The sequence below is a fragment of the Carex rostrata genome, chromosome 11 (assembly GCF_964058835.1).
Source record: "Carex rostrata chromosome 11, lpCarRost1.2, whole genome shotgun sequence".
NCBI classification, from domain to species: Eukaryota; Viridiplantae; Streptophyta; class Magnoliopsida; order Poales; family Cyperaceae; genus Carex; species Carex rostrata.
In genome coordinates this window covers 2,239,769-2,266,274 of record NC_135928.1, presented here as the reverse complement: position 1 = coordinate 2,266,274, position 26,506 = coordinate 2,239,769, and the positions used below count along the sequence as shown (strand labels likewise).

The following is a 26,506-nucleotide window of genomic DNA, read 5'->3' as shown; positions in this document are numbered from 1 at the left end:
GTCTCATCTGAAGCCTTTGATCAGAGGAGATCAGTTCTCCTAGCCCATCTGAAGATTCCTTTATTGGATGAGGCCATTACTGCGATGATGCAGGAGGAGAGTCGCACGATGATACATGTTGAGCCGAGTGGACCTCTAGGTGCACAATCAGTTTTGGCCGCCTCGAGCTCAGGTATGACAGGTGCCAAGGGGGAGACTTGCAGGTGTTACAACTGACGCAGTTGGTAAGGGTTCCAGAGAGCATCTGGACAGCTGATGGTACGACCCAGTCGGTGGTTGGTAAGGGTACCGTGAAATGTACCAATACTCTGACTCTGTCTAATGTTTTGCATGCTCCTTCTTTTTCCATGAATCTCTTATCTATATGTGTCATTATCTCACAACTAAATTGTGTTGTTTTGTTTGATAATCTCAAGGTGATCTTCCGAGAGAAGGGGACGGGCCAGGTACTTGGGACTGACACACTACATAGAGTCCTGTGGTACATGGATAAGGAGGGTATGGGCTCGGCCCTCTCATCCATCGTAGAGAAAGCTGGAGGAGCTAAGAGAAGTGTGGAGGACTTACTGCTGCTCCATCATAAGCGCTTGGGTCACTCTTCATTTCCTGTTTTGAGTAAGTTGTATCAGCCTTTGTTTGAAAGAGCTAATAAGGAAAAGTTGGTGTGTGATGCGTGTGAGTTAGGAGAGCATACCAGCAGCTCTTATGTTAGCTCTGGTAATAGGAGGGCTTGTAGTTTTTATTTGATTCACTCGGATGTATGCGAACCTTGTCCTACAACTGCTTTGAATGGATTTAGATATTTTGTGTCTTTTATTGATTGTTTTTCTCGTTTGACTTGGTTTTACCTGATGAAAAACAAGAGTGATGTGCTTGCTTGCTTTAAAGATTTCCACAAAATGGTTCAGACTCAATACGGTGCAGTTGTAAATGTATTGAGGTCTGACAATGGGACAGAGTACACAAGTAAGGCGTTTAGCGAATATTTGTCATCTCAGGGGATACAGCATCAAACCACATATTCGTACACACCAGAGCAGGATGGGGTAGCAGAACGGAAGAATAGGCATCTCCTTGAGGTAACTCGGAGTATGATGATTTCGATGAAAGTCCCAAAGTACTTGTGGGGGCAAGCAGTTTTGACAAAAGCCTATTTAATCAACATGATGCCCTAACAGGTATTGGATTGGAGGTCTCCAATTGAGATGCTGACAGGTAAGAATGGAGATATTCTTCTTCTCAAAACCTTTGGATGTGTGTGCTTTGTACATGACAACGGCCAATGTGGGAAAACTTGATCCAAGGGCTGTGAGGTGTATCTTTGTGGGGTACTCGGCTACTCAAAAGGGATATGTGTACTGGAGCCCGGTTGAGAGGAGAAGGTTTGTGAATATGGATGTTACTTTTTACGAGCTCGAACCATACTACTCCTCAGAAGCAACATCACCATTTGAAGACTCGCTCGATACAGGAGGTATGAGGCAAGAGGGGGAGAATAGTAGTGATGGTGAGAGGAGGACAGTGACGATGAGTGTGGGTGGTAGTTCTCGCCTACTTGAGCTAGATTTTGCTAGGGTTGAGCCAGAAGTTGAGTGGATTGAGCCCGAAGGTGGTAGAACTCAAGCTCGGGGGAAGCCAAAAGTTGAGAGGATTGAGCCCGAAGGTGGTAGAACTCAGGCTCAGGGGGAAGTCAAGATATTGAGCCCGAAGGTGGTAGAACTCAGGCTCAGGGGGGAGTCGAGATATGGTGAAGTGTATGTAAGGAGGAAAAAGCAGAATGAGGGAGCCATGCCTATCGTGCCACATGTGCCAAGTCTCTTGTCCCTGCCTACTCTGACTCTCGAGACACCTACACCATCCACCTCAAATGAGGAATACACAGGTGATATGATTTCTCTCCCTACTCCTCCCACTCCCCTATCAGTAAGGATGACTCCTCGCTAGAATGCAGGCATTCCTCCTGACCGATATGGTTTCCCACATGACATTGCAAATTTGTCTCTTACTCACACATATCACATGTGCATGGAGCATTCATTGCATCATTAGACCCTGTCTCTATCCCTAAGTGTTGGCAGGTTGCTAGAGGAGATCCGAAGTGGAAAGCAGCCATGCTAGAAAGAGCTTAGTGCCATCCGCAAGAACAAAACTTGGGAACTTGTGTCACTACCACCAGGCAAGAAGGCTGTTGTATGCAAGTGAGTCTTCACATTAAAGCAAAATCCAGAGGGTCTGGTTGAGCACTACAAGGCTCGGTTGGTAGCTAAGGGGTACAGTCAGACCTATGGCATTGACTATGATGAGACATTTGCACCCGTGGCGAAGATTAGCACAGTAAGGACACTGGTTTCCATGGTAGTGAATGGTGGATGACAGTTACACCAACTTGATGTGAATAATGTCTTTCTTCATAGTGATTTGTTGGAGGTGTACATGGAGGTTCCATCAGAGTTTGGCACAAACCAGACAGTGGGTAAGGTGTGTAGGCTCAAGAAGTCGCTCTATGGGTTAAAGCAGTCCCCTTGGGCCTGGTTTGATAGATTCAGGAAGACTATGGTAGGCATGGGCTATCAGCAAATCAATGCTGACCACACAGTATTTTCTTGACAACATGGTGGTCACATTACCATGCTGGCTATGTATGTCGATGATATGATCATTACTCGGAATGATAAGTGGGAGATTGCACAGTTGAAGGCAAGAAAGATTGGGGAAGGAATTCGAGGTGAAGGATCTGTGGCAGCTTAGGTACTTTCTTGAGATTTAGGTGGCTCGTGGAGCAGAGGGGATTGTTCTATCCCAAAGGAAGTATGTCCTAGACTTGCTCACTGAGACAGGCATGTTGGGGTGCAAGCCTGCAGTTTCTCCAATTGATGTGAAGGCCAAGATGAGTGCAGAGGCAGGAGAACAGGTTGATCGTGAGAGGTACCAGAGACTGGTAGGCAGATTGATCTATTTGGGTCACACTCGTCCTAATATCTCATTTGCAGTGAGCGTGGTGAGCCGCTACATGCATGACCTTAGGAAGGGTCATATGGACACAGTGTATCACATTCTGAGGTACCTGAAGAGTGCACTAGGGAAGGGCCTGATTTTCAGGAAGAATGGGCACATGAACATTGAGGGCTATTGTGACTCTGACTAGGCTAGTTGCTAAGATGATAGGAGGTCCACATCTGGCTACTGCATGTTTGTAGGGGGGGCAACTTAGTCTCCTGGAAGAGCAAGAAGCAGCCGGTTGTTGCGAGATTGACGGCTAAAGCTGAGTACAGGACTATGGCATTAGGAGTTGCCGAGATGCTGTGGCTGAAGATGTTACTGGAAGATCTCAAGGTGAATCACTAAGCTAAAATGAAGTTGTGGTGCAATAACAAGTCAGCGATCAGCATTGCCAACAATCCTGTGCAGCATGACAGAACCAAGCATATGGAAATCGATAGGTTCTTCATAAAGGAAAAGCTGAAAAGTGGGCTATTAGAGCTGAGTCATGTAGCTACTGGAGATCAAGTAGCTGCCTCACCAAAGAACTTAGCTCAATAGATATAATTAAGTTATGTGACAAAATGAGTTTGATGGATATCTTTTGACCATCTTAAGGGGAAGTGTTGAGATTTATGTATGTTTATACATTATATCGAACTATAGGATTTTTTTGGTAAGATAGGAATTATAGAATAGTTTAGGAACCCGAATAAAAAATGTAACGCCAATATAGACCCAAGAGAACAAAGAAATCAATACAATTCATTTTGAACTATTATTCTTTTTATATATTTTTTATAATAAGTACACCCCCACCGATTTCATTAAACAAAACCAAACACTGCTTTCGGAAACAGGTACCAAACCACTTGTACCTGTCCCTCTTAGTACATAACACCTTACATACTACTAGAATTTTACAGAAAATATACCTACATCATTAGCCTCCCATTAACACTACTTGAAAGTTCACAACCAATCTAAATAAGCATTCCAGATTATGGTTGAACTATTACACAAGAGTCAATACTAAAAACCCACACCTTGCATCACCACTCATTCTTCATTTAGGTCGACTCCACACAAAGGCAACCAATATATATTTCAGTTCAATAATGCTCCATTATTAAATAAATATTTAATTCAGTCCAAACACGAACCAAGCAGTCAAAATTACATGCCATGTGATCTAATATTGAATAAATTTATTTGATTTTAATAATTCAGGGCACAGATAAATTTCTAAGGCGATACATTCACCTATTTAGAGTGCACAATAACAGTAAAAGAAAAAATTGAATGCGTATCCAATTAATAAAAAGGAAAATAAAATTTAACAAAACCAGTCAATGAGAAGAAACAAACAACTAAATAAAACCCTAAGGAGCAGCCTGATGAGTATCAGACATAGCCGTACTAAAATAGAATGACATGCATCATTCGACAAAGAAAGAATCAACACATGGTATCTCTCACCCACTATTTATATATATATACTTCTTCTATTAACAACCCTCTTTTGTAGTATTTAATTTGCTTCCCTCTGCCAAATTGAAACCCCAAAACTAACTTCAATGAATTAATTGCTTCTAAGTACATAAAAAAGATACAAATGGAGAGCACCAAAATAGAAGTACCACAAAAAAATTATCAATTTTTCGCTCTACTACTTGGGTGGGGCCGGAGGAAGCCTGTTGGGAGTACGACGGCTCGCGGATCCGGATCTGGTACCTGCATCCCCATTCTCTGATGAGTCACTGACCCGACGACCTCTCTGAGAACTACTATTGGATCTAGATTCGCTATACCCGTTTCCAAATGCAGATCTCCACTCATCTCCCTCTGCTTTGCTCTCAGCTGCACTACTCTCTGATTAAGAAAACAGCATGTGAGCAGATTGGATTTTTGCATATATAGCCTTTTGTTAAATAAAATTTACCTGATTCTGAAGTGCCATCAGACCAGCTTGCAGCAGCGGCACGGTTGTCATGGACGCTGAGTTGGCGAGTGAGCTTTGAGAGGAGGGCAGATTGCTTCTGGATTCTCTCTCTTCTTCCTTTCACATTTTGGTCCTCCTGTATTAACTCTTCTATCCTGGCTGTGCTTGTTGAACTGTATCATAAAAAAAATTAAAAATATAAACCAAAGAAAAAAGGTAAATAGTAGTTTCACATAAAAGGAATCCTTTCACATGTATTCTGCTTCTAAAATCATAAATAACATGAAGAAAATAAAGCCTCTTCTCACCCACATTTATACAATATTAAAGAATGCTTTCCAAGTTTTTGCAAATACTTTTAATTTGTAACATTGTCAATCATAGAATCAGGTTCTAGGAAAACAAAAAAAGAAAAAAAGATAAGTGAACCTGACAGAGGTGTATAGCTGATTAAGCATGTCTTCTTTAGCCTTTTCAACTTGGCAGAGAACCACAGCCTGAAATGAAAAGAAAAATAAACAAAGACATATATATAAATATATACGAGTTAAAAATAGTAGTACAAAAAAATTAAAAAAAATGTAACCTTTGGGACATTAGCAGCTAGACTGTTCAAAACAGCCTCGACGTAACCACGGACTTCTTGGGACATCCATCGGAGCTCCTCTTCTGGATCTGCCGGCTTTCTCATGTGTTCCTTTTTTTAATATTTTCATATTAAACAAATATTTGAGAAAAAAAGTGAAAATATACTTGGGATGAAACGTTGATTGAAATTCATCTTACTGAGTTTTATTTAGTATTATTGCCATTTTTTTTAACTTACCAAAGAACCTTCAGAACGGCTTTGTCGAATAGGTCCAGAGGGTCCATCGAAAGTAGCGGGACCCACACCCTTTGGATTAATAATGGCCTGAAGTTTTCTAATCCACTCAACTTTGTCTGCCATGCTCTCAGCTTTCAGCACCAGTGCACTATGAGCTACAATATTTTTTACAAAAACAACATTATGATAACCTAAGGATAAAGATTACTTCCAAATTAAACCCAGATGTTTCAAAATTATTTGCTAATTATGGTAACCAACAATTTCTACATTTGAACAGAATTTTCTTTTCTAACAAGCTGTTAACAACAGTGGGGGCTATGCTGCACAGATACTAAGATACAATTTGGAGACAGCCATACAGCCATACAGTCAAACAGCCATATTAAAAATTCAAATATAAGATTTATATAATGTAATTTGTTTAAGTTTTACATGCAAGGAAAATAACTTGTATATAAGTACAGTGAACCAAATTTGCATCAGTTCAGCTTGATCCAAACATGTTACCAGCATAATTCCAAACAAGAGAATCATATGATCTTATTTACAAGTACAGTGAAACAGTAGATGTTGTTTGGACAAGAAGTTAACAGATCTAAATAAGATAGAATCCCATAACCTTATCAAAAAGTACATTTTAAATAGATAGTTTACCTTTAAGCACAGTTTTATAGGCAACCTTGTGGGTTAGCTTAAACATGAGACTAGGTCCTCCTTTTTCAACTCCATTAGACTTCTTTGAATCCTTTAAGCTCTTGCCCAAATCTTCCTCATCAATTTCCTCTAGAATGCAATCCTAAAATAATGACATGTAAATAACTTTTTAATTTAACTTAAACAAGTAAAATAGCAGTACATGTTGTGATGAAATTAAGATTACCTCCAAATTGACAATGCCTCTAAATTGCCTTTCCTCTTGTTTCTTGGTGTATCCAAGCTGGAACAGAAATGAAGGAATAAAAACAACTTTACAAACATAAATAACTGGAATTACTCATTAACAGGACTCTCTAGCTGCATCCTAAGAGTAAAATAACACACAGGAAAAAAAAAATAGCACAATAATACCTTTCCGGTTTTTTCATTAAACACAAACCACCGCCTGCTCCAGTCATTTGCTTTTGCACTCTTCTTTAAGAGATAACCTTGCAAAGAGGAAAACATAAAAGGATTCAGAGAAGAGACTCCTTTTGCAATGGGAAATTGGGTATTTAACCATAAATGAGCAATGAGTAAAAAATCACTGTTTGTCAAGAATCTTCTGAAAGACATTGCTTTTGTACCCTATCTAACAAAATTGTAAAAAACTTCCAAAAAAAATATAATTTGGTCTCCAAGAACATTTTAGTATGGAGATCATGTTCAGTGGTTCGGATCAATTGTTTGGACATTGAAAACAGAGATAAGGAATTGAGGCATGATTGAGGCACGAAAACAATGGGGCATTTTAACCCCTATTTATGAGCATTGAGCAATAGAGGTGTGAACAAAAATGAACAGTGGAACTTTTGGTGCATAAATGAGGAGTTATGAAATAATAGAGGTCAATATTATTTCTTACCAGCAGTAATCTCTCCTTCAGCACCAGCAACTTGTAGGCTAGAGCTACCTTCTTTTTTGTCCTTGTCTTTGTCTTTGTCTTGTTTGCTAGACTTGTCATCCTTCATCGATTTTCCACTTGATTGATCTTGCGGGCTTGATGCCTACCAGATATTAATACAAATGTCTTTTACAACATTTTTTGTAAACGACTCAAGAAGTTGTTATCCTTTAAAGGGTAGAAAAGAATAACATGTATTTAACGGGTGCATTATTTTTTTTCCTTTTACCTTTGATCATTTGGATATGTTATAAATACTGTCACTTTTTGTTTGTATTCCATGGGAACAAAACTTAAGTGTAAATTATAGACTAAAACTTAGCCTGTTGGTGCCTCCAATTTGCTATTTGATAGTATATACATCATTAAAAATAATGAAATAGACGTCTTTTTTATTTCCCTTGTGTGATAGATGACTGTGCGCTGAGTGAAACTAAATTGTGCCTGAAGAAATAAATTAAACACAAAACCAACCCTGTTTAAGAGGGACTGCTCAGCTTCTTGACCCTTCTTCGATGAACGGTATTTTACCTCATCTTCTCTCCTCTGTCTCTCCATTCTATAATGACAACAAAAGATGTTAATAATAATGATAATAATAACATGATAATAATAATAATAATAATAACAACAATAAAGTGAATTCAGAGAGGGAGAAACCTTCGCTGGACAAGGCGAATAAAATGCTGAGGGGGCACAAAGGCACGCTCCATATCAACAAGTGCAACCACCATATTTTTTGACTCAGTTTTGAATGATTCCAAAGCTGTTGTCGCGATTTCAATAACCTTTTACCAATAACAATAACAGTTACATTCAATTGTTAATAAAGAGAAATTAAATCAACTTAAGAATACAATATAGCACCTGACGCTTGAATGGGGGATATCTTCCAAGTCCAGCAGTAGCATTGGCAGCAGCATTTACTATATCAATTAATACACGGTGCACCTAATGTCATACATACATCATAACAAACAATAAGTTACAATGAATAAAGATAGCAAACATAACTGGAAATAATTTTCTGAATATATTGTCTTGAAATTTCGCTTTCCTTCAACTATTTGAGGGCATAAATATAAAGGTTATGTTCTAAAAGGAGATGCACACAAAATCTTACCTCATCCACACAAAGGCGAGATGGTTCCTTGGCCATTTCAAGTACTTGTTTAATTAAAGATCTCAAACCTTTCTCAGGAGATATAAGATAAGGTTGGTACCCATCTGCCTCCAACACAATCTGTAAGGTCCACAAAAAAAATCAGAAGGCACATGGATTAAATAGAAGATTTAAAAAGCTAAATTTAAAGCTATCTTAAAAATATAAAGAAAACATTTGTACCCTTTTGACATTGTTGAGCTCAAAGTGGCGGTCCAGAGGAAGCTGCTTGATTCTGCTCGGGAAATTCCCCTCAAAGCTCGCAACAATTTTATAACCAGCACCCTGCATAATAAAAAATTTATCGCTAATTAGATTACAATTATGGAAGTAAGTATAAGACCAACTTGCATAATTTACCATTAGCTGCAGTATAGATTTACCAAATTTATTTTATGTCCTTGAATGCCTCTAAATTCCTTCTGTTCCAATTGCATATTTCACTTGTGCTTTTCACTTGTGGAATGAGAGAGAAAGAGATGGAACTAACCTCACCACCAGCAATATGCATTAGAAATCGTTCCTCAAATTCACGGCAGAGCTCCAAAGCAACAGCTCGAGTTCCCTCAGAACTTGTCACCATTTGCTCACCTAACTTCACCAATTCTTCTTGCACCATCTGAGACCTTCCCTGGAGCCTACACCAACCCAAAATAAACATATAACCTTTGCTCTTTTTCTCTATGTATGTCTTGAGTTTTGACCTTTTGAAATTTAATCTCTCTTATTTTGCTTCAACCAAACAAACCAAAATTTACTTGGGTCTTTGGTTTGGTTGTTATTTGGTTGACAATTTTAATTTGGTTGGTTCGGTTAAATTTTTTTCTAAAACCGAATAAAATTTTGGTTTGAATATTTTAGTTCAGTTTTAGCAGAACTGACCCAATGAACATACCTATTCCTAACAAGAAGGGAAATCAGACAAACTAACTAGTGTCAAGCAAATTTCTTATTATTTTCAACTTGCATTTACTAATAAAGAAACATACCCAGTGAGCACATTTGGAAGCCTGACTTTCATCCGGTTCCTTATCTGCTTCCCCAACACATCTACCAATGCCACTCTCCCTAGCTTGCTTGGTGGGGCCCCGCTCAAAATTGATTTCAGACTCTCGCTCTCAGCCCGCCAGGCAGTTTCTAGAGAATTTTCAGCCCCAACTGAGCCGCCTGATTGTGCTGAAGCGATCGAAACAGACTGCCCGATGAGTGCAACCCAAGGGATGTCAGCTGTGCTGTGTGGGCCCTGGCCCGCAAGCAAGGCCTGCACTGCAGCCAGAGACTTCGGCTCTCCTGCCACCTGGTCGATCTTGCTTATAACACCTACTGTTCTGGTCCCTGTACAATTAATCGGTTAATTAAGAGGAAACTGTTTATAATTCATGAATTTGTTTGGGTAACTCCAGGATAATTGGTTGACAGAATGTACGTGTAGTGTTATAATTCTAGAGAAAACATATGCAACCACCATGATCTCTGTTCTCTCCTCATTTATTTGATTTTTCAACTATTTAAAACTAGAATCTCAAGTGCTTAATCCAGCAGACACAGTATCAGAAATTAAATGCAGTATGGCTTATTATTGAGTGCAATCTTCACCAAATTTGCAATTAAGTAATAGTTCTAGGTTAAAGCTTCAGTCTACCTTTTCTTGAAATAATTTATGTGCAACTAAGCATGGAAAAGTCAATAAGAACAAAAAAAAAAACTGAGATACTGGAAGTCAAACTGGACAATTGCATAAGCAATAGCGAGTTCCTGGTAGTTAAACTATACAAAAATACTATATACCAATAATTAAAACACGTACCTTCAGAGTCAAATTGTTTAGCAAGCCTCAAGGCACGGGAGGAAGAAATCTCAGGGGCTTGAGAAGCTGGTATGACAACTAGTAATATCGCATCATTATTTGCCCCATATTGACCTAACTGAAACAATCATGAATGAAGATAAGATAACTGACAGAACAAATGTAAAAGACTTCTTGAATGTGGTATCTCTTTTTCTCCCTATCAATGCAAATAACATTTGTCAATTTCAAGGAGAAGATAAAGTACAGTATACATACTGATGCTTCATCCATGACACGCTGATCGAGTCCAGGTAAATCAATTAATTTCAGCGGAGGCGCTGAAAATAGAAATACAATTCTGAATTAGCTTGGCTATCAAATATACATATACAACTACACAAGTAAGAGACAAAAAAACCCATCCAAATTATGCAAATTATAATACAACATTTGTACATCCCATGTACTGGTATCTACTTAAGTCGTGAGTTCCCTTAACAAAATTGTAAGAAAGAGAGAGGGGGAGGGCAGGCATACCAGTACTGGTACGTAATTTCAGATAAATTTCATCAGCACGGCTCCTTCCTGAACCAGACCCCTTGCTTAGTCTGTCTTGTAATGAATGCCTGAGGGCACCTACGAACAAGAGAGAGAGAGAGTTGTAACTATACATGTCTGGAAAAAAAAAAAATACTAAACCTACCCAAGAAATGAATTTAAATGATATGTATTGTCAAATCAGAAATTATGTTTGTTTGGATCCTCTTATCTTGTAAAGTCATCAAGGGAAGTATTCTGAAATTAAGTAACCCTACCGGTACTAAACCAACAAGGAAGAGTATGATATCATGTATACTTTTCTTTCTCAAATCTATATTTTCCTTCCAATATGAACACATACATTCCATATTTGGCACTACTACATCCAATTGAACTATTCCAGCATAATTCCAAACAAGAACTAAGGGAATAAAAAAAATGAAGGGAGGAACTCACTTGCTGTCACTTGTTGAGACTTGCTATCAACTTGCAGTACAATTGATTTTGTAGTGAGGGAGGTATCCAATTGTAGATCTACACAAATCGGAGCCCGGGTCGCACCATTTTCTCCGGTAGGCTGTTTCAAACATACCAAAATTCTTCATAAAAAATCAAACCTTTCCAAATATATAAATAAACTAGAAAAAATTTAATATCAACAAAAGAGAGCATACCAATACTGGATGCCCAATCAGGCTGTTCAATACCGCTGATTTCCCTGCACCCTGTAAAGCAACAAATTGGTATGATTTTGATCAAGACCAGAACAAATTGGTATGATTTTGCTGAGGCCCAATTAAGATCTAAAACCCATATTAATTAAAAACAAACAAATGATCATAAACCAACCAACAAAATTTTAAATTCAATCACATAATATACAATGGTAACTATGCTAATAGTAACAATTGGCCTGGTAACATTAATTTTATTTTATTTTTTGGAAAAGGCTTTAGGCCTGTTTCATTAAAGAAACATAAGAGTACATACAATCTGGTAACATTAATCTTTAACCAGCAGCTTTTCACTAACTGATGAAGATAAGCTGTAATGTTCGGGATATACTTCGACATCAGATATCAGGCATTGACTTATCTATAATTACTATCTATGGATCTAATCAGGACTACATACTGGTAGAATCAGAACAACAAACCATAATTACTGTCAGCTTTTCAGTAACTGATAGAGATAAGCTGTAATGTTCAGGATATACTGGTAAAATCAGATATAAGGATTCCGTAAAACAGTATAATTAAAATGTTGAAAAGATTGACTTTTCTATAATTACTATCTATGGATCTAATCAGAACTGTTACATAGATATAATCAACATACCACATTGCCAAGTGCGACGACATTGAGAAAAGTAGATTTCCTCTTGGGATTGGGCCTATCGGTATCTTCATCGGCTAGCAACGCCGAAGCCTGGAGCATGGAATCTGCCAGTTGCGACAGCTCCTCGATCGCCTCCATTTCGTAGATCTAATCACAGCAATCTCTCCTTCGATCGGATCTAGATCCCACGAAAAAGGGAGATGCGTCGCAATCGCAATCGCAAAAGAGAGAGAGAGAGAGGTCTAACAGGAGATGGATAGATCTATAAAAGAGGCAAGGCAAACGACGAGAGGAGGGAGAGATAAACAGGAGTAAATATATTAACAGAGCTATTTTGGCTTCATTCAGCGCACCAGTTCGTATGTTACGCTGTTCCCATTCTATGGTTCGTGCGCTGCATGAAGCTAAACATGGTCTGTTAACATATTTACCCATAAACAGAAGACGCACGTTGAACCGCGTCTACGAGCATCAGAGAGAAAGAGGAAAGACAGTTTGGAAGTCACTGACTTTGGGTCCCACAAGGGCTTCGATGGGTCCGGAATTGATGGAACGGGCGTATGTACTGGTTACTTGGATGGAGAAATGGTGCGTCACGAACTGGACCCACAGGTGCGACCTGAGAGCTACTCGAATTCTTATGACCTAAAGTAACTCAAATTTTATGATTCAGTTTACACCGTCCGATCTTCTTTGGCAAGAACATTAAAGAGAAATTGTATATTCCATCTGGGATCGGACAGTCGTTCCTCAATTGAACATTTGAGTTACTTCAGGGTTTCCGAACTCGCTTGGCGACCTGGTTTGGGTTGAATTCTCCGACAAGTTTGTAAACATAGATTCTGCTAATCTAGTCCGTTGATTTGAGATGTACGCTCTCTGGGTCTCTGGTGTATATCAGATTCAGATCAATTGAGTCTGATTTGGGTGTTTGAATTTAAGTGGCGGCAAAGTAAGAATCCGAGCTAGATCTTGTCGCTTGTGCTTGTCATTTGTTACTTAGTCATAACTTTAATCTTAATAGAAAAATTAAATGAACATGTATCCAGTTATGCGTGCCAATCTATAATCTTCTATAGAAAAGTAATTGAAGCCGAGTTTTTTAAAAATACCCATTTTATAAAATAATTTAATAAAAATAATAAGGTTCTAGGTGAAATTTTAAAAATACTCAAACTGCTGAAAAAATTTGCGGCCCGGAATTTTAATTCCCATCCGTGGAAAAAATTTGTTGCCCAGACTTTTAATTCCCACCCGCGGAAAAAATTTGCGGCCCGAATCTAAAAATTTGCACTCTAAGTCTAACTTTGCACCTCTGGTTAACATAACAAAGCATCTTCAAAAATCGTAAAATTGACCGACATGTAGTCATGACATCGTATAACAAGACTGTGAAATTTCATAAAAAATCTCTGAACAGATCGTGAGATATCAGCTCTCAAAAATTGTCCGAACTGCTAAAGGAGTGCACTCTGAATCCAAATTTGCACCTCTGGTTAACATAGCAAAACATCTCCAAAAATCATGAAAATTGACCAACATACAGTCTTGACAACATATAACAAGACTGTGAAGTTTCATAAAAAATCTCCAAACGGATCATGAGATATCAGCTCTCAAAAATTACCCGAACTGCTAAATGAGGTTCTCTGAGCACAACTTTGCACCTCTGGTTAACATAGAAAACCATCTCCAAAAATCATGAAAATTGACCGACATTCAGTATTGACATTGTATAACAAGACTGTAAAGTTTCATAAAAAATCTCCAAACAGATTGTGAGATATCAGCTCTCAAAATTTGTCTGAACTACTAAAGGAGGTTCTCTGGGCCCAACTTTGCACTTCTGGTTAACATAGTAAAACATCTCCAAAAATTATGAAAATTGACCGACATTCAGTCTTGACATTGTATAACAAGACTGTGGAGTTTTATACAAAATCTTCAAATAGATCGTGAGATATCGGTTCTCAAAAATTGCCCGAACTGCTAATGGAGGTTCTGTTCCTGGATAGTGCAGAAAATGGTATGTGTTACGTTACGAAATTTTTACAATTAAATTCAAATAAATTAAAAGCAAGAATCAAGTTAATTGTGCTAACAAAATGGAAGTTAAAACCTTAATTTAGGTTCCACTAATTAAGTAAGTTAAGTGTGAATCGAAACCGCGTCGAAATTTCGAGAATTTGAGACTTTACAGGCTCACTGCGTCCGCACTGGTAGGTGACTGCGGGTGACTGACCCGCACTGACTTCTGTTTTCCTTAAATTGCCTTTGAAATTTCTGTGAGTGCGGGTGGGTGCGGCCGCACTCATGATTTTCTGTGTTGAACTGAAATTGGCTAAGTACTGAGTGCGGGTGAGGCCACCCGCACTGCGGGTCAGTGCGTCCGCATTACGCTCGGACTTTTTCTGAAATTCTGCCAAAAATCTACTAAGTTCTGAGTGCGGGTGAAGCCACCCGCACTGCGGGTGATTTCTGTGTTAAAATTCATTCCAAAAATCTACTAAGTCCTGACTGCGGGTGAAGCCACCCGCACTGCGGGTGATTTCTGTGTTAAAATTCATTCCAAAAATCTACTAAGTTCTGACTGCGGGTGAAGCCACCCACACTGCGGGTGATTTCTGTGTTAAAATTCATGCTGAAAACTGACTAAGTGCTGAGTGCGGGTGAAGTGACCCGCACTGCGGGTGGAGGACCCGCACCGACACCGATTTTTGCACTGGAAAGTGCTGGAAGGACCTACAAACTGCCGAGTGCGTCCGCACTCAGATCCAGTGCGGGTGAGTGATCCGCACTGGGTGATTCCAATGGCTTATTTGCATAATTCCTGCTCTCTCTCTCTCCCACTTCATTCATTTACCATTTTAAGTGAAATTTCTGCCAAGAGAGAAGAAAAAGAGCGAGAGAGTTTCCTGTTCCTCTCAAACCCCCGATTGTTGCGAGAAATCGAAACCGGAACCGAGTAAACGCCCGTGGATCTCTTCTAACTCTCCTATTCGGTATTCTTTTCTCTTTTTGTTTCTCTCTAAAATCTATGATTTCTCGATTTCTCTGGTTTTCGTTTTAAACTCGAGATTTGTGTTCGAATTGCTCGAGGACTAGTTCCTCTACACTCCTTGCTTGTTTATTTGTCAATTTTTTTCCCGATTTCCTCCGATTTGTGAATTCTGATTTCTAAGGTTTCGTGCCAAAACCCAAATTGAGTATAATCGTGAATTGACTAGTTTAATCCAACTGATTAGACTTATAATCGGTAAGGTTACCTTTTGATCTTGAATTTTTAGAACGTTTAACGGTTAATTTGAGGTTTTGACCAAATTAGGGTTTAACCAATCGGTAAATTGAATTGATCCGAGAACCAAAGTAGTGAAACGGTGATTGATTGTTACCAAAGTGAAATGGTATATGGCTAGAGGGCCTAGATGCATTTGTGCACCGCTATATGAGATTTTTAATAAGAAAGAAGGAACCGAAAAGAATTGATTTGGGACTGTACAAACCCTAAGTAAACGTATAGACCACTGAACCCGAATTAAACCAAGTAAACGTATAATATAGGTATAGGCTCGGTCAAGCAAGATATCGCGAGACAATTCGAGACGCCCGATCCTTAAATTAAGCGGTACGCTCGTCATACTAAGGTGCGGGATTCTTGGACTTGTTTGATACTTTATTTTCAGGAATTAAACTGTGTATTTGTTTTGTCATGTTGAATATCATTGATTGCATCATTGAATTGTGTAGAGCATTTGCATAGCCCAATCAAATTAAACTCGAATTGATGTGACTTGAGTGATTTGCATGCTGGTATGGTTGTAGGTTGTGTCGATCTATTATGATCTGATTTGATTGAAAGTCACCACGATTTGATTTGATTTGATATGTATGTGAATGGATTTACGAAGTTAAGCACTTGGATCCAATGAATTTGCCAAGTCGGGCTGTATGCTGACTTGGATTCCCAGGATCCTAATGGCCTTAGGTGAACGGCCCTCGATATTCCCAGTACCGGTTGGGACGAGGGAGGGTGATTATGTTATGAGATGTGATTGCAAATCGTGGGTGACTTGTGTAACGTCTGTGGCTCGGTGGCATTCTCTTACGTGTTAATGCATTTGGAAGGTCAATTGAATATTACGACTATTGGAATGATTCCAAAGAGGATTTTCTTTATGTGATTTGAAACCAGACCGTAATAAACTTTTAAGCCAAGCGATTGCAGATGGGTATCAGATAAAGGGTCCAGCGGTTGGCCATCTGTAGGTGTCAGTAACCCTACAGATGTGGGTTTGATAATGGTTCAGCTCGAAAGAACATCTGTAATTGCTACAAGCCCTATTGAATTGAGTTATTGAATTGAGTTAAGCCAAAATATATGTTGTGTTTGAAATTCATCTTGGAAATTCCGTAAATTGTGTTTCAGGTTGATTAAACTGTTGTCGAGCATTGGCATTCTGTTATTTATGATTATATATATCTGTTTGAACTGTTATTGTTTGGGTTTCATTGTTGAATATAGAGTTTGATTGCAAGTCCAATAGTCTAAACTGTGGCAAAATTCGCACTGAGAATTTATTCTCACCCCCACCCTCCCGGTTATTTTACAGGTACTGGTGCGACTGATTCCGGAGAGGCACGAGAGTAGTAGGCCTTAGTAGCTTACCACTTGATAACCCTAGATATGTTTTGTTGTATAGATTTAGGGTAGGCCTTATGGTTGGTATCCGGATGAGATACTTATGTTGTATTATATTCTGACCAGACTGTGTACTCTGATTTGTGTATCTATAAACTTAGTTTATATTATTATCTGTTGAATTGTTGAGTAAGATTTGAATAGCCTTGTAAGTATACACGGCGTCGTATGCTTACGGCGGGAGACTGTTACGACCCGTGGCCGCGGGGTGTGACAGTATGGTTTGGCCAGAGCTGAAACATCTTGTTCCAGGGCAAAATAGGGGCCGAAACATAGGGATGAAGCATTTATTTTTGTTATTTTTGAACCATATTAATTGCAATGCATTTAGTTTTTTTTATTCGATTTAATTTTTATTTTTGTTATTTTTAAAGCATGTCGTATTGTTATTCTTAATTTTATTCTGTTGTTTAACTTTGCGAACTTAACAAGTGTTTTTTTTTTGTTGTATAATTTTGTTATATAATTTAGTTGTATAATTTAGTTGTATAAATACTACTATAAAATAATAAAAATATATAACATAGCTCAATCCAAAGCATAATAAAACATAATGAAACTAAACTGCATTAAAACAAAAACTATAAAACTAAACTCAAACATAATAAAACATAATATAGCTAAACTAAACTAAAACTATAAGGAATAGGTAAAAAGATGTGGTAGGTTTTGAGAAGATGTTTAAACTCAAATTTGATTAGGGAGGCGTCATCAGGAGGGGTTACATACAAAAAGATTTGAAAATGGAGGTGGGTTTTTAATTTAGAAGGAGACGATTTCACAGGGGTGATGCAATTTAATTTAGGAAAACTTTATAATTAAGGTATACACATAATTAGACTTTATTCTATCAATCATGTAAAGAAATTAATTAATTTTATTAATCATGATAAAAGATACTTCCTCTTTTGATCACCAAATATAATAAGAGAAATAAATAATTTCTAACATTACCGATTAATTTGGATTTCAAATTAATTAACTGTGTCGTGGTTACTAATCAATTAAACTACTGAAAAATAAGTCATACTTATATAAATTTTATATAGCGTTGCATTATCTTCTTAATTTCTTAGATTATTTTATGTCAATAATGTTAAAAAAAATTGACGTGACAAAATGTTACAATCTCGTACCATAATTTAGTATTTAAATTATGTGATGTTATATTTATTGACAAACTGAAATTCAGATTGAGTCGTACCTATATTTATTTCTTAGTTTACGAGGCGTTGCAAATTGGCTAAAATACGCTAATTACGTAAAATTTTGGACTACAAAATTCAAAATAAAATTAAAACTAACTTTGGTACCTTAATTATCACTAATTACAAATTGGAAGAAGAGAGGAGAAAATTCGGATGGGAGGAGAGAGAGAGAGAAACCACTACCCATGCCTATTTTTAGATCCGGGCTGCAAATATTTTCCACGGGTGGTAATTAAAATTCCGAGCCGCAAATTTTTTGAGCGGTTTAGGTATTTTTAAAATTTCACCTGAAACCTGGTTATTTTTATTAAATTATTTTATAAAAGATGAGGGTTCAAATGCCTCTATTTTTTGTGCCTCCATCATGCCTCCATTTTTAAAAACTTTAATAATTTAAAATTTAAAACTTAAATGTCAAAATAAAACCGTTGGATATGATCTACATCATTTTATTTATGCACGTGTAAAAAATTATGACATTTCAATTTTATTTTGATTGTCATCAAGAGCTTATAAAAAACATACTAATGTGGATGATTTCTAGACGTTGATTTTTGAACTTATTGATTCACATAAAAACAAAATTGAAATGTGATAATTTTTTATGAGCACATAGAGAAAATAACATAGATCACATCCAACGGTTTTATTTTGACATTTAAGTTTTAAATTTTGAGTTATTAAAGTTTTAAAAAATGAAGGCATGGTGGAGGCACAAAAAATTGAGGCATTTGAACCCTCCTCTTTATAAAATGGGTATTTTTTAAAAATTCGGTAATTTAAGTCCCAAAATATAGTCACGTGAGATGCACGTGGTAGATGTTCCCGCAGTGTCGTGCTAGAAAGGGGATCCCACATGTCAGCAGTAGAAGCTGAAAGGAGATCCCACATTTTAGGTTAAATGAAGGACCGGTTCATGTCATCATGTGGTCTTGTTGATCTTTACCTCTTCTTTTCCTTTCTTCATTTTTGTTTCAATCGGAGATGTCCAGTTCCACATTTTAATTTCAACACCTTCCTCTTTTCTTTTTTCTTTCGGCCCAAATGATTTTGGCCCAGTCCGACCCGAATTCTTTTCCTTCTGACGGCCTCGGTTCATTTTCCGTTTCTCCCTTGCTTTCAATCTGGCCCTATTGTTTCCTTTGTTTATCCTGGTTCGAGTCGCTTTGAACCTCGGTTCATCTTTTTTATCCCGGTCCGAGTTGCTTCCTTTGTTTTGTCGGCCCACCATACCTTTTTTAGTATCTTTGACTGTGCAGGGGGGCCCGCTTGTCAAATCGCGAAGCTAAGGAGGGCCCGCACTTCTCGACTGATTCTTGGCCCCATTTATCAGTGCTGCTATACTTTCCCACTTCTATGCACCCCAAGGTGTCTCCCAGTCCGAATTTCTTTATTTCTTTTCATTTTCTCTTTTTCTTGTTAATCTTTTTCTCATGCATACCTAGTCCGATCAACTTGAATATTAGGAATTAAATTTATTTGGCATGATATGATCATGAAATTTGTGCATACTTAATTTCATGACTTAATTCATGTGTGTGTTGGCATGTGACAAATTTAATTTGTGCAGCTAAGACACTCACGAATCTAATTTTTTATTCATTTGAATGCATTTTTCATGAAGCAATTTATGAACTTAATTAAATTTTTAATTTCATAAATTGAATCGTTGAGCTAGTACATGAAATGCACTGTGAAATTATTGTTTAATTGATTTTCATAAGTTGATGTTCAGTAGAAATTATTTTGTGGTCCAATAGTAGGTTATATATTGAGCTGCTTGGATCTGAACAGTACAGTTAATGGAGTTCAATTGATTTCAATTCAATAGAATTAAATAGAGATGATTTTCAATTGAACTTTGTTGATTAGAATAAAAATGAAAAATAATTAATCCTTCTCTATTTATTGATTGGAATGTGCACACAATAAATGAGAAATGATTGTATTTTAAAAAAAAATAACATTTGAACCCTCACTTAAATTATATACTTGCATTCATTTAATTTCTAGTACCTAGTATATCTTGTCAATCAACTAGTTCAGTTTTCGAACATAACGGATTTTTTTTATGGTTGAGTTGGCAATAGTACCTGACATAGTGTGCCAGTAAAGGGTTTAGGAAAACAGCCCTTGAAAACATAACAGCCAACAAGGCAAATGAAATGTGAACTCATCAGGTGACCATGAGTGTCGGTACCAACACTTGGGAAGTGGTACCAAGGGGCATCTCAATAGCAGGGAAAGGGGAGAGTGATTGAATGGGGATCATGTTCAAGTCCTCGGGGGTCCAGTACTTAGTAAACTGCACGGTCATCCTCTTTTTTGTACCTGTGCAATAATCCAACAAGGAACAAATTAGTAAAATCATATTTCGTATGGCAGGAACAGGGGCATTTTCAAAACAAATAGAGTTTCTTGTTTTCCATATACACCAGCAAATAGCACCAACCATTAACATGGCCTCCCTTTTTTTGAGAGACATAGATTGAGCTAATTGCTGTATATTTTCTAAAGAAGTCCAATCGCCATAAAAATTTCTGAATTTTCCCATCCATAACCAAATCTGAGCTATATAAGGACATTTAAGAAAAAGATGCAATGTTGTTTCCATGTCACAGTTGCAAAAGTGGCAGTGTGAGTCTCCTTGCCATCGTTTTTTAGTTAACATATCTTTGGTAAGTATTTTGTTTTGAAATAACAACCATATAAAAATTTTGATTTTCAAAGGCATCGGTACTTGCCACCACAGATTAGCAAATTGAACATGAATACCTCTAAAACAGAGAAAATTATATAAGGAGGACGTAGTAAATTGTAATTGGGGGCCCCATCTCCATTGAGGGAAATCTGCAACTGGAGAGAGAGAACATAAAAGAATAATGCTAACAATCTCTTGCCATTCACAGAGAAGGATACCATGTAGGTTCCTTCGAAATTGAAGGATGGATCCTCTAAAATCTATAACCTCTTTTCACAAACTAAAGGATTAGAACATAAATCATAGAGATGGGGGTAGGTAATTGACAGTGGACAATCTAAGTGCTAAGAATCTTTCCAGAATTGAATAGTATGATCATAACCAATCTGAAATGTACAACTCAATTGCCCTATATATTGCAACTCAGTCACTTCTCTCCAAAAATGAGACATGGCATAAAGGGGTGTATTTGAATTGTATTTTACAAGCAAGATTTGCTTCCAGAGGCCTAAGTAGTGAGGATTGGACCACTTCCACCACCATTTCATTAAGAAAGATACATTCATGAGGTGTAAATCTGTAACCCCTAATCCTCCGTACTCCTTGGGATAGCAAACTAGGTCCCAATTTATTAATGAATACTTCTTACGTGGACCCGCATTACCTTGCCATAGAAATCGTCGCCGAACTCTATCAATATGTTTTCTAATTTTAACAGGCATTTTATAAAGAGATAACATGTATAAAGGAACTGCAGTCAAGACAGAATTTACCAATGTGAGGCGACCCCCGATAAAAAGTAGATTACCAACCCATCCCTGCAACTTTTTAGTGACTTTGTCAACAATGCAACTCCACTCAGCAGTGGTCAGTTTCTTATCACTTAAAGGAAATCCTAAATATTTCAAAGGTAACTTGGAAATTTTACACCCAAAAAGATCTGCAAGGACAAGCCCATCAGTAGGAGAAATATTTAAAGGAATGAGTTCAGTTTTTGAAAAATTAAGTTTGATACCTGATAAAGCTTCAAAACCAAGCATGGTCCAACGGACATATTCTAAATTATGAGGAAATGCCTTCAAAAATAAGATGGTATCGTCCACATAGTGACAATTAGTTATACGTTGACCATTATTCAAACTAGGTCCAAGACCTTGAAGAAGGTTAGCTGATCTACCTTTATTAAACATTCTACACAAAACATCTCCAACTAACAAGAACAAAAAGGGTGACAAGGGGTCCCCTTGATGGACCCCTCGCTGACACGAGAAGTAGGGAGATAATTCCCCATTAATATTAATGCAAGTAGAGCTACTATGCAGTAACCTAATAATCCAAGAGATCCAGTGAGGGTCAAATCCTCTTGTAACTAAGACTTCTTTCATAAATTGCCAATTCACCTTATCATAAGCCTTTTCTAAATCAATTTTTATCACTACACCTTCCTCTTTAGTTTGTTTACATCCAAGATTGTTTATACCACAACCAAGACTGAAATAAATATGGGATAATATATAACAACTTCTATCCGGAGCAGTAAAATTAAAGCTAGTTGGGAGTAATTTCGGATCCGAATAATTACGGATACGGATATTCACCTTCATGAAATTATCCGTATCCATATTCACCATTTTTTCACCATATGCAAAAATTATTCGTATCCATATCCGTTTAATCCGGATATGGAGCGAATAAGGAGCGGATTATCCGTATCCGTTTACACCCCTAACCCCAGCTCATTGGTATACTCGATTCATATCAAAATAAAAGTCAATTTTGTATTTTGAACATAAAGATAGAGATATGTAGGTCATGTCTGATCATTATTATTTGATATTTGACATATAAATCTCGCGAAATTAAATTTCTAAAGATGAAAACACAATGAGGTATGAGAATTGAAGACTCTGTATCCCACTCCTGCAAAAAATAGTAAGAATCTGAACCGCTAATATGAATATATTGAACGTGCATATGAGCCGCTAATGTCATTGTCACTGCCACTGTACAAGTGTTATCTACACATGGGGCCCGTCAATCAGTGAGCAGAAACCTAATTCCGCTCATCTTGGAAAAATTAACAACAAAAATCACTCCGCTGTACAAAAACCAAGCTATCAAGATCTAAAGAGCAGACAACTCAGAAGAGAAAACTAAAAAAACTAAACCGAGGAGAAATGCTTATGAGCACATCTCTCTATGCTAATTCATGGCGATTTGCATTTCTGTTCTCAATCCTAACCATTGGATTTAGATCTAATCCCTCTAGTTCAGCCAAATCAATCCCAACCCCGACCCCATGGCCCGAACAATTCAACGCATTGTTATTCACAAACCATACCCTAACCGGAAAGCCGAAACTCCAAATGAACGACCTCTGGTACGACTGGCCGAACCGCCGTACCATGAACCGCATCCAGTACCAGCTCGGGGATTATTTGCATGATGTTGAATGGAACAACGGTACGTCGTACTACTTCACAAGTGGTCCCACTGGTACGTGCACCACACGTCTGTTCCCAGTCGGGGTACTGCGGCCGGAATGGCTGGATGGTGCTACCTACCTGGGCCGCACATGGGCTGATGGATTCGAGTGCCATGTTTACACCAAGGTCGATTTTATTATCTATTACGAAGAGGTCGGTACTGGCCGGCCAGTATGCTGGTACTTCACTGGTACTATTTCTCATCTGACATATTTCCTTCTCTTTTTCCCCTTTCCCCTTTCATGGAAACAATATTTTTGCTTCATTGAAGCGCCTAGTGACAGTTGTCAAATTTCATGCTGGAGAGTTGAAATATTATATTAAGTATTCTAAAAATTATCTGATGTTAAATAAACTGAGAGTTAAAAAAAAAGAAAAAAAAAAGGAAATTGACAAAAGAAATTAAGCATTGCTATTTTCAAACATAAACACTTATTAAAGAGGAACCCTTATTGTGGTCCCAATTTTGGATGGATAACTGTGAGAATTACTCCAGACAGTAAATTTTCTGAGGCGTACTGATCCAGCCAAGTTTTTTACTTGCACCGCTATCCACCGCCTCATTCAAAGTGTGGCTCCTATTCGTCGGTTCCATCTTTGATACTGACAGGTGGGCCCAATTGTAAGTGACAGACGACAGGAGATAAGACACCTCTCTCTATTCATTGCTCCATTTGAGCATTCTCTCAACCGAGAGCTAATAGAAATGGCATCAATTTCAAGTGCCATCCTTACTGTTCTCCTCTCAATCCTGGCCGTCAACTTCGCAAATCCGACCACGACATCGGACGGCTCAGATGAACCCACGTCACCAACCCCCTGGCCGCTTCAATTCCACTCGCAGCTCTACGTCAACCTGACAAACACAGGAAAGCTCCAGATAGACGATCTCTGGTACGACTGGCCACGTGGCAGGAATCTGAACCTCCTTCAGTCGCAACTCGGCGATCGACTGTACGATGTGGAGTGGAACAACAAGACCTCGTTCCTTTTCACGAAAGGAGAGAACGCCACGTGTCGAGTATTGACATTCCCGGTCGGGATTTTGCGACCCGACTGGCTCGACGGGGCCACCTACCTGGGCCGCGCCTGGACCGGCGGGTTCGAGTGCCATCTCTGGACCAAGGTCGAGTTTGTCTGGTACTACGAGGAAGTCGCGACGGGTCGACCCGTTCGCTGGGATTTCTTTAATGGTACGTGAGACTGGAACCATATCCAATTCGTTTGCATTATAAAACTTGCCAAGGCAGGAGCGAAAAGGCAAAAGATTTGGTGAAGTAAAATAAATTTGGTTAATTTTGGAAGTTAAAAAAAATGTATGAGTCTGCATTTTGGTAAAGGTAAGGTTTGGGGAATGTTGGAAAACAATATATCCAAATTTAAGATTAATATAGCGGGTAGATATTAAAATGTAAGAATTTTAAGAATTAGTTTATAGTCTAGTGACAAAGATAATATTATGTGAAAAATCACATAATTTTTTTTCTTAATATTAAAACAATTAGATGACTCCAATTTAACTCGTAAGAATTCATATAAATTAGAATATTAGATCAGGCCTTGTTGCAGGTTTTAAGGCCTGTGAATTTGGTACTTGTGCGTACAATATGTTTGCAATACACAGGCGTAATAAGCTCAGTACTTGGTAGACTGTATTTAAGTGGCTAAGTATATGGTTAAAATTATTTATGCAATTTTGATATAGTCTTTGGATTTAATGTTTACTTTGATAAGAGGTGATCTCTTTTCTTTTCTTTTTATTTTTTTATTTTTTTTTGAAATACTGATAGTGGCTATCGGATGAGGTGATCAGTTTGGCATAGATACTACCTTACCCAATCCTTCTACCAGTTCTGAACTTGAAACTTGTCAAGTAAATCTAAAAGTTAAAAGTAGAGATATCAACATTCTTATCCGTGGTTAATTGATAACTTTCAGGGATGACAATGCATGTCATGACATTTGAGGTTGGTGCTGTACTTGATGATTCGGAGTGGCAAGCGCCGGAATACTGCTTCACTGAAAGCGTGCAGAATAATAATGCCGAGATCATAGAGGAAGAGATCCAGGATATGCCTAAAGAAATCGAATCGGTTAATGATCTTGATTATCTCCATTTTCTCAAATACTTTCAAAAATTCTCATCTATGTGATTTTTTGCCAGTTGATCCCTCAAATATAAGTATTTCTAATTTTCGAGTATTTGAGAAAATAAAATTTTGGAGGTTTCTGGGATAGATACCTCCATATTTGTTGGAATATTATAATCCAACAAAAAAGTAGTACTAGGTCATCTTGCATGTTGTAAAACATATTATATTGCATTAGTTCAAAGTATTCCTGTTAAGATTTTGGCAAATGTCACAGCACAGTAATATCCTTGCATTAGTCTAATCAAAACGAAAACTTTTCACAGGACAATAATAACCTGCCACTTTAATCCACACAACAATATCCTTGATTTTTCACGTCTTGTGTTTCATATGAAGTTAGTTCATATATTTTTATGTGAGTGAGTCTATGGTACTATGCATATCACGGGTTGTTACCGTGCTACGGCTCTATATTTTAGTTTTCAAATCCTAACGGTCGATCCGAACCGTTCATCTTGTTCTCCATATTAATATGTGTTTGGAGACCAAATTTTACATTTTTTGAAAATGTTTTACTATTTTTTTAGATATTTAGAAAATCACTTGATCTGAAAATTCTGGACCATCCAAAAACAGTGATTTTCAATAAATCTAAAAAAATAGTAAAAAAATTTCAAAAAATGTAAAATTTGGTCTCTAAATACATATTAATATGGAGAACAAGATGAACGGTTCGGATCGACCGTTAGAATTTGAAAACTCGAATATAGAGCCGTAGCACGGTAACAAATCGTAATATGCATAGTACCATAGACTCACTCTTTTTATGTTCTAATCTCAGAAAAGTAAAATATTTTTATGTTTTGATCTCTACTCGGTATTTTTAAATAAAATCAGTTATGCCAAAGTTTTTTGGTTTTCTTTTCTCATATGTAATATTTAGTTTGTTTTAGAAGTATTGTATTTCTTGTCAAATAATAAAACTACATCACATAGAATAAAACTGGAAAAAGCAAATAATAAAGAAATTGTTCATTCACTGCTTAAAGTTTTTTTTTTTTTAAATCCCATTGATCTCTAAATGAAAAAGAATTTTTTTTTACAGATTTAGTGTCATTTTGGTCAATATTTATTGAAAAT

The 26,506-nt window shown here is 37.5% G+C and overlaps 3 protein-coding genes across 5 annotated transcripts; 2 read left to right on the top strand and 1 right to left on the bottom strand.

Moving 5' to 3' along the window:
* The first annotated feature begins 252 nt into the window (after positions 1-252).
* On the top strand, positions 253-2,092 carry LOC144562006 (uncharacterized). 2 transcript variants are annotated; one of them, XM_078311129.1, is made up of 3 exons: positions 253-1,583; positions 1,659-1,689; positions 1,738-2,092. In XM_078311129.1, the coding sequence occupies exons 1-3, from the start codon at positions 1,222-1,224 to the stop codon at positions 1,942-1,944; spliced, it is 600 nt and encodes a 199-aa protein (XP_078167255.1). In that variant the 5' UTR covers positions 253-1,221; the 3' UTR covers positions 1,945-2,092. The 2 variants fall into 2 exon arrangements, with proteins under 2 accessions (XP_078167255.1, XP_078167254.1); XM_078311128.1 differs by having other exon boundaries at positions 253-1,689.
* Positions 2,093-4,277: 2,185 nt separating this feature from the next.
* On the bottom strand, positions 4,278-12,451 carry LOC144561476 (dynamin-2B-like). The gene is made up of 22 exons (XM_078310438.1): positions 12,180-12,451; positions 11,516-11,566; positions 11,298-11,418; positions 10,839-10,937; positions 10,578-10,639; positions 10,320-10,437; positions 9,502-9,847; positions 9,003-9,150; positions 8,696-8,797; positions 8,474-8,593; positions 8,218-8,301; positions 8,011-8,138; positions 7,825-7,909; positions 7,312-7,453; positions 6,819-6,895; positions 6,631-6,687; positions 6,405-6,546; positions 5,748-5,902; positions 5,508-5,618; positions 5,351-5,418; positions 4,922-5,094; positions 4,278-4,851 (listed from the first exon to the last, which is right to left on the bottom strand). The coding sequence occupies exons 1-22, from the start codon at positions 12,315-12,317 to the stop codon at positions 4,649-4,651; spliced, it is 2,730 nt and encodes a 909-aa protein (XP_078166564.1). The 5' UTR covers positions 12,318-12,451; the 3' UTR covers positions 4,278-4,648.
* Positions 12,452-22,964: 10,513 nt separating this feature from the next.
* LOC144561704 (uncharacterized protein At4g14100-like) lies at positions 22,965-25,632 on the top strand. 2 transcript variants are annotated; one of them, XM_078310768.1, is made up of 2 exons: positions 22,965-23,463; positions 25,212-25,632. In XM_078310768.1, exons 1-2 carry the CDS (start codon positions 22,965-22,967, stop codon positions 25,424-25,426), a joined length of 714 nt encoding a protein of 237 aa, XP_078166894.1. In that variant the 3' UTR covers positions 25,427-25,632. The 2 variants fall into 2 exon arrangements, with proteins under 2 accessions (XP_078166894.1, XP_078166895.1); XM_078310769.1 differs by lacking the exon at positions 22,965-23,463 and adding an exon at positions 23,724-24,466.
* Positions 25,633-26,506: the final 874 nt, after the last annotated feature.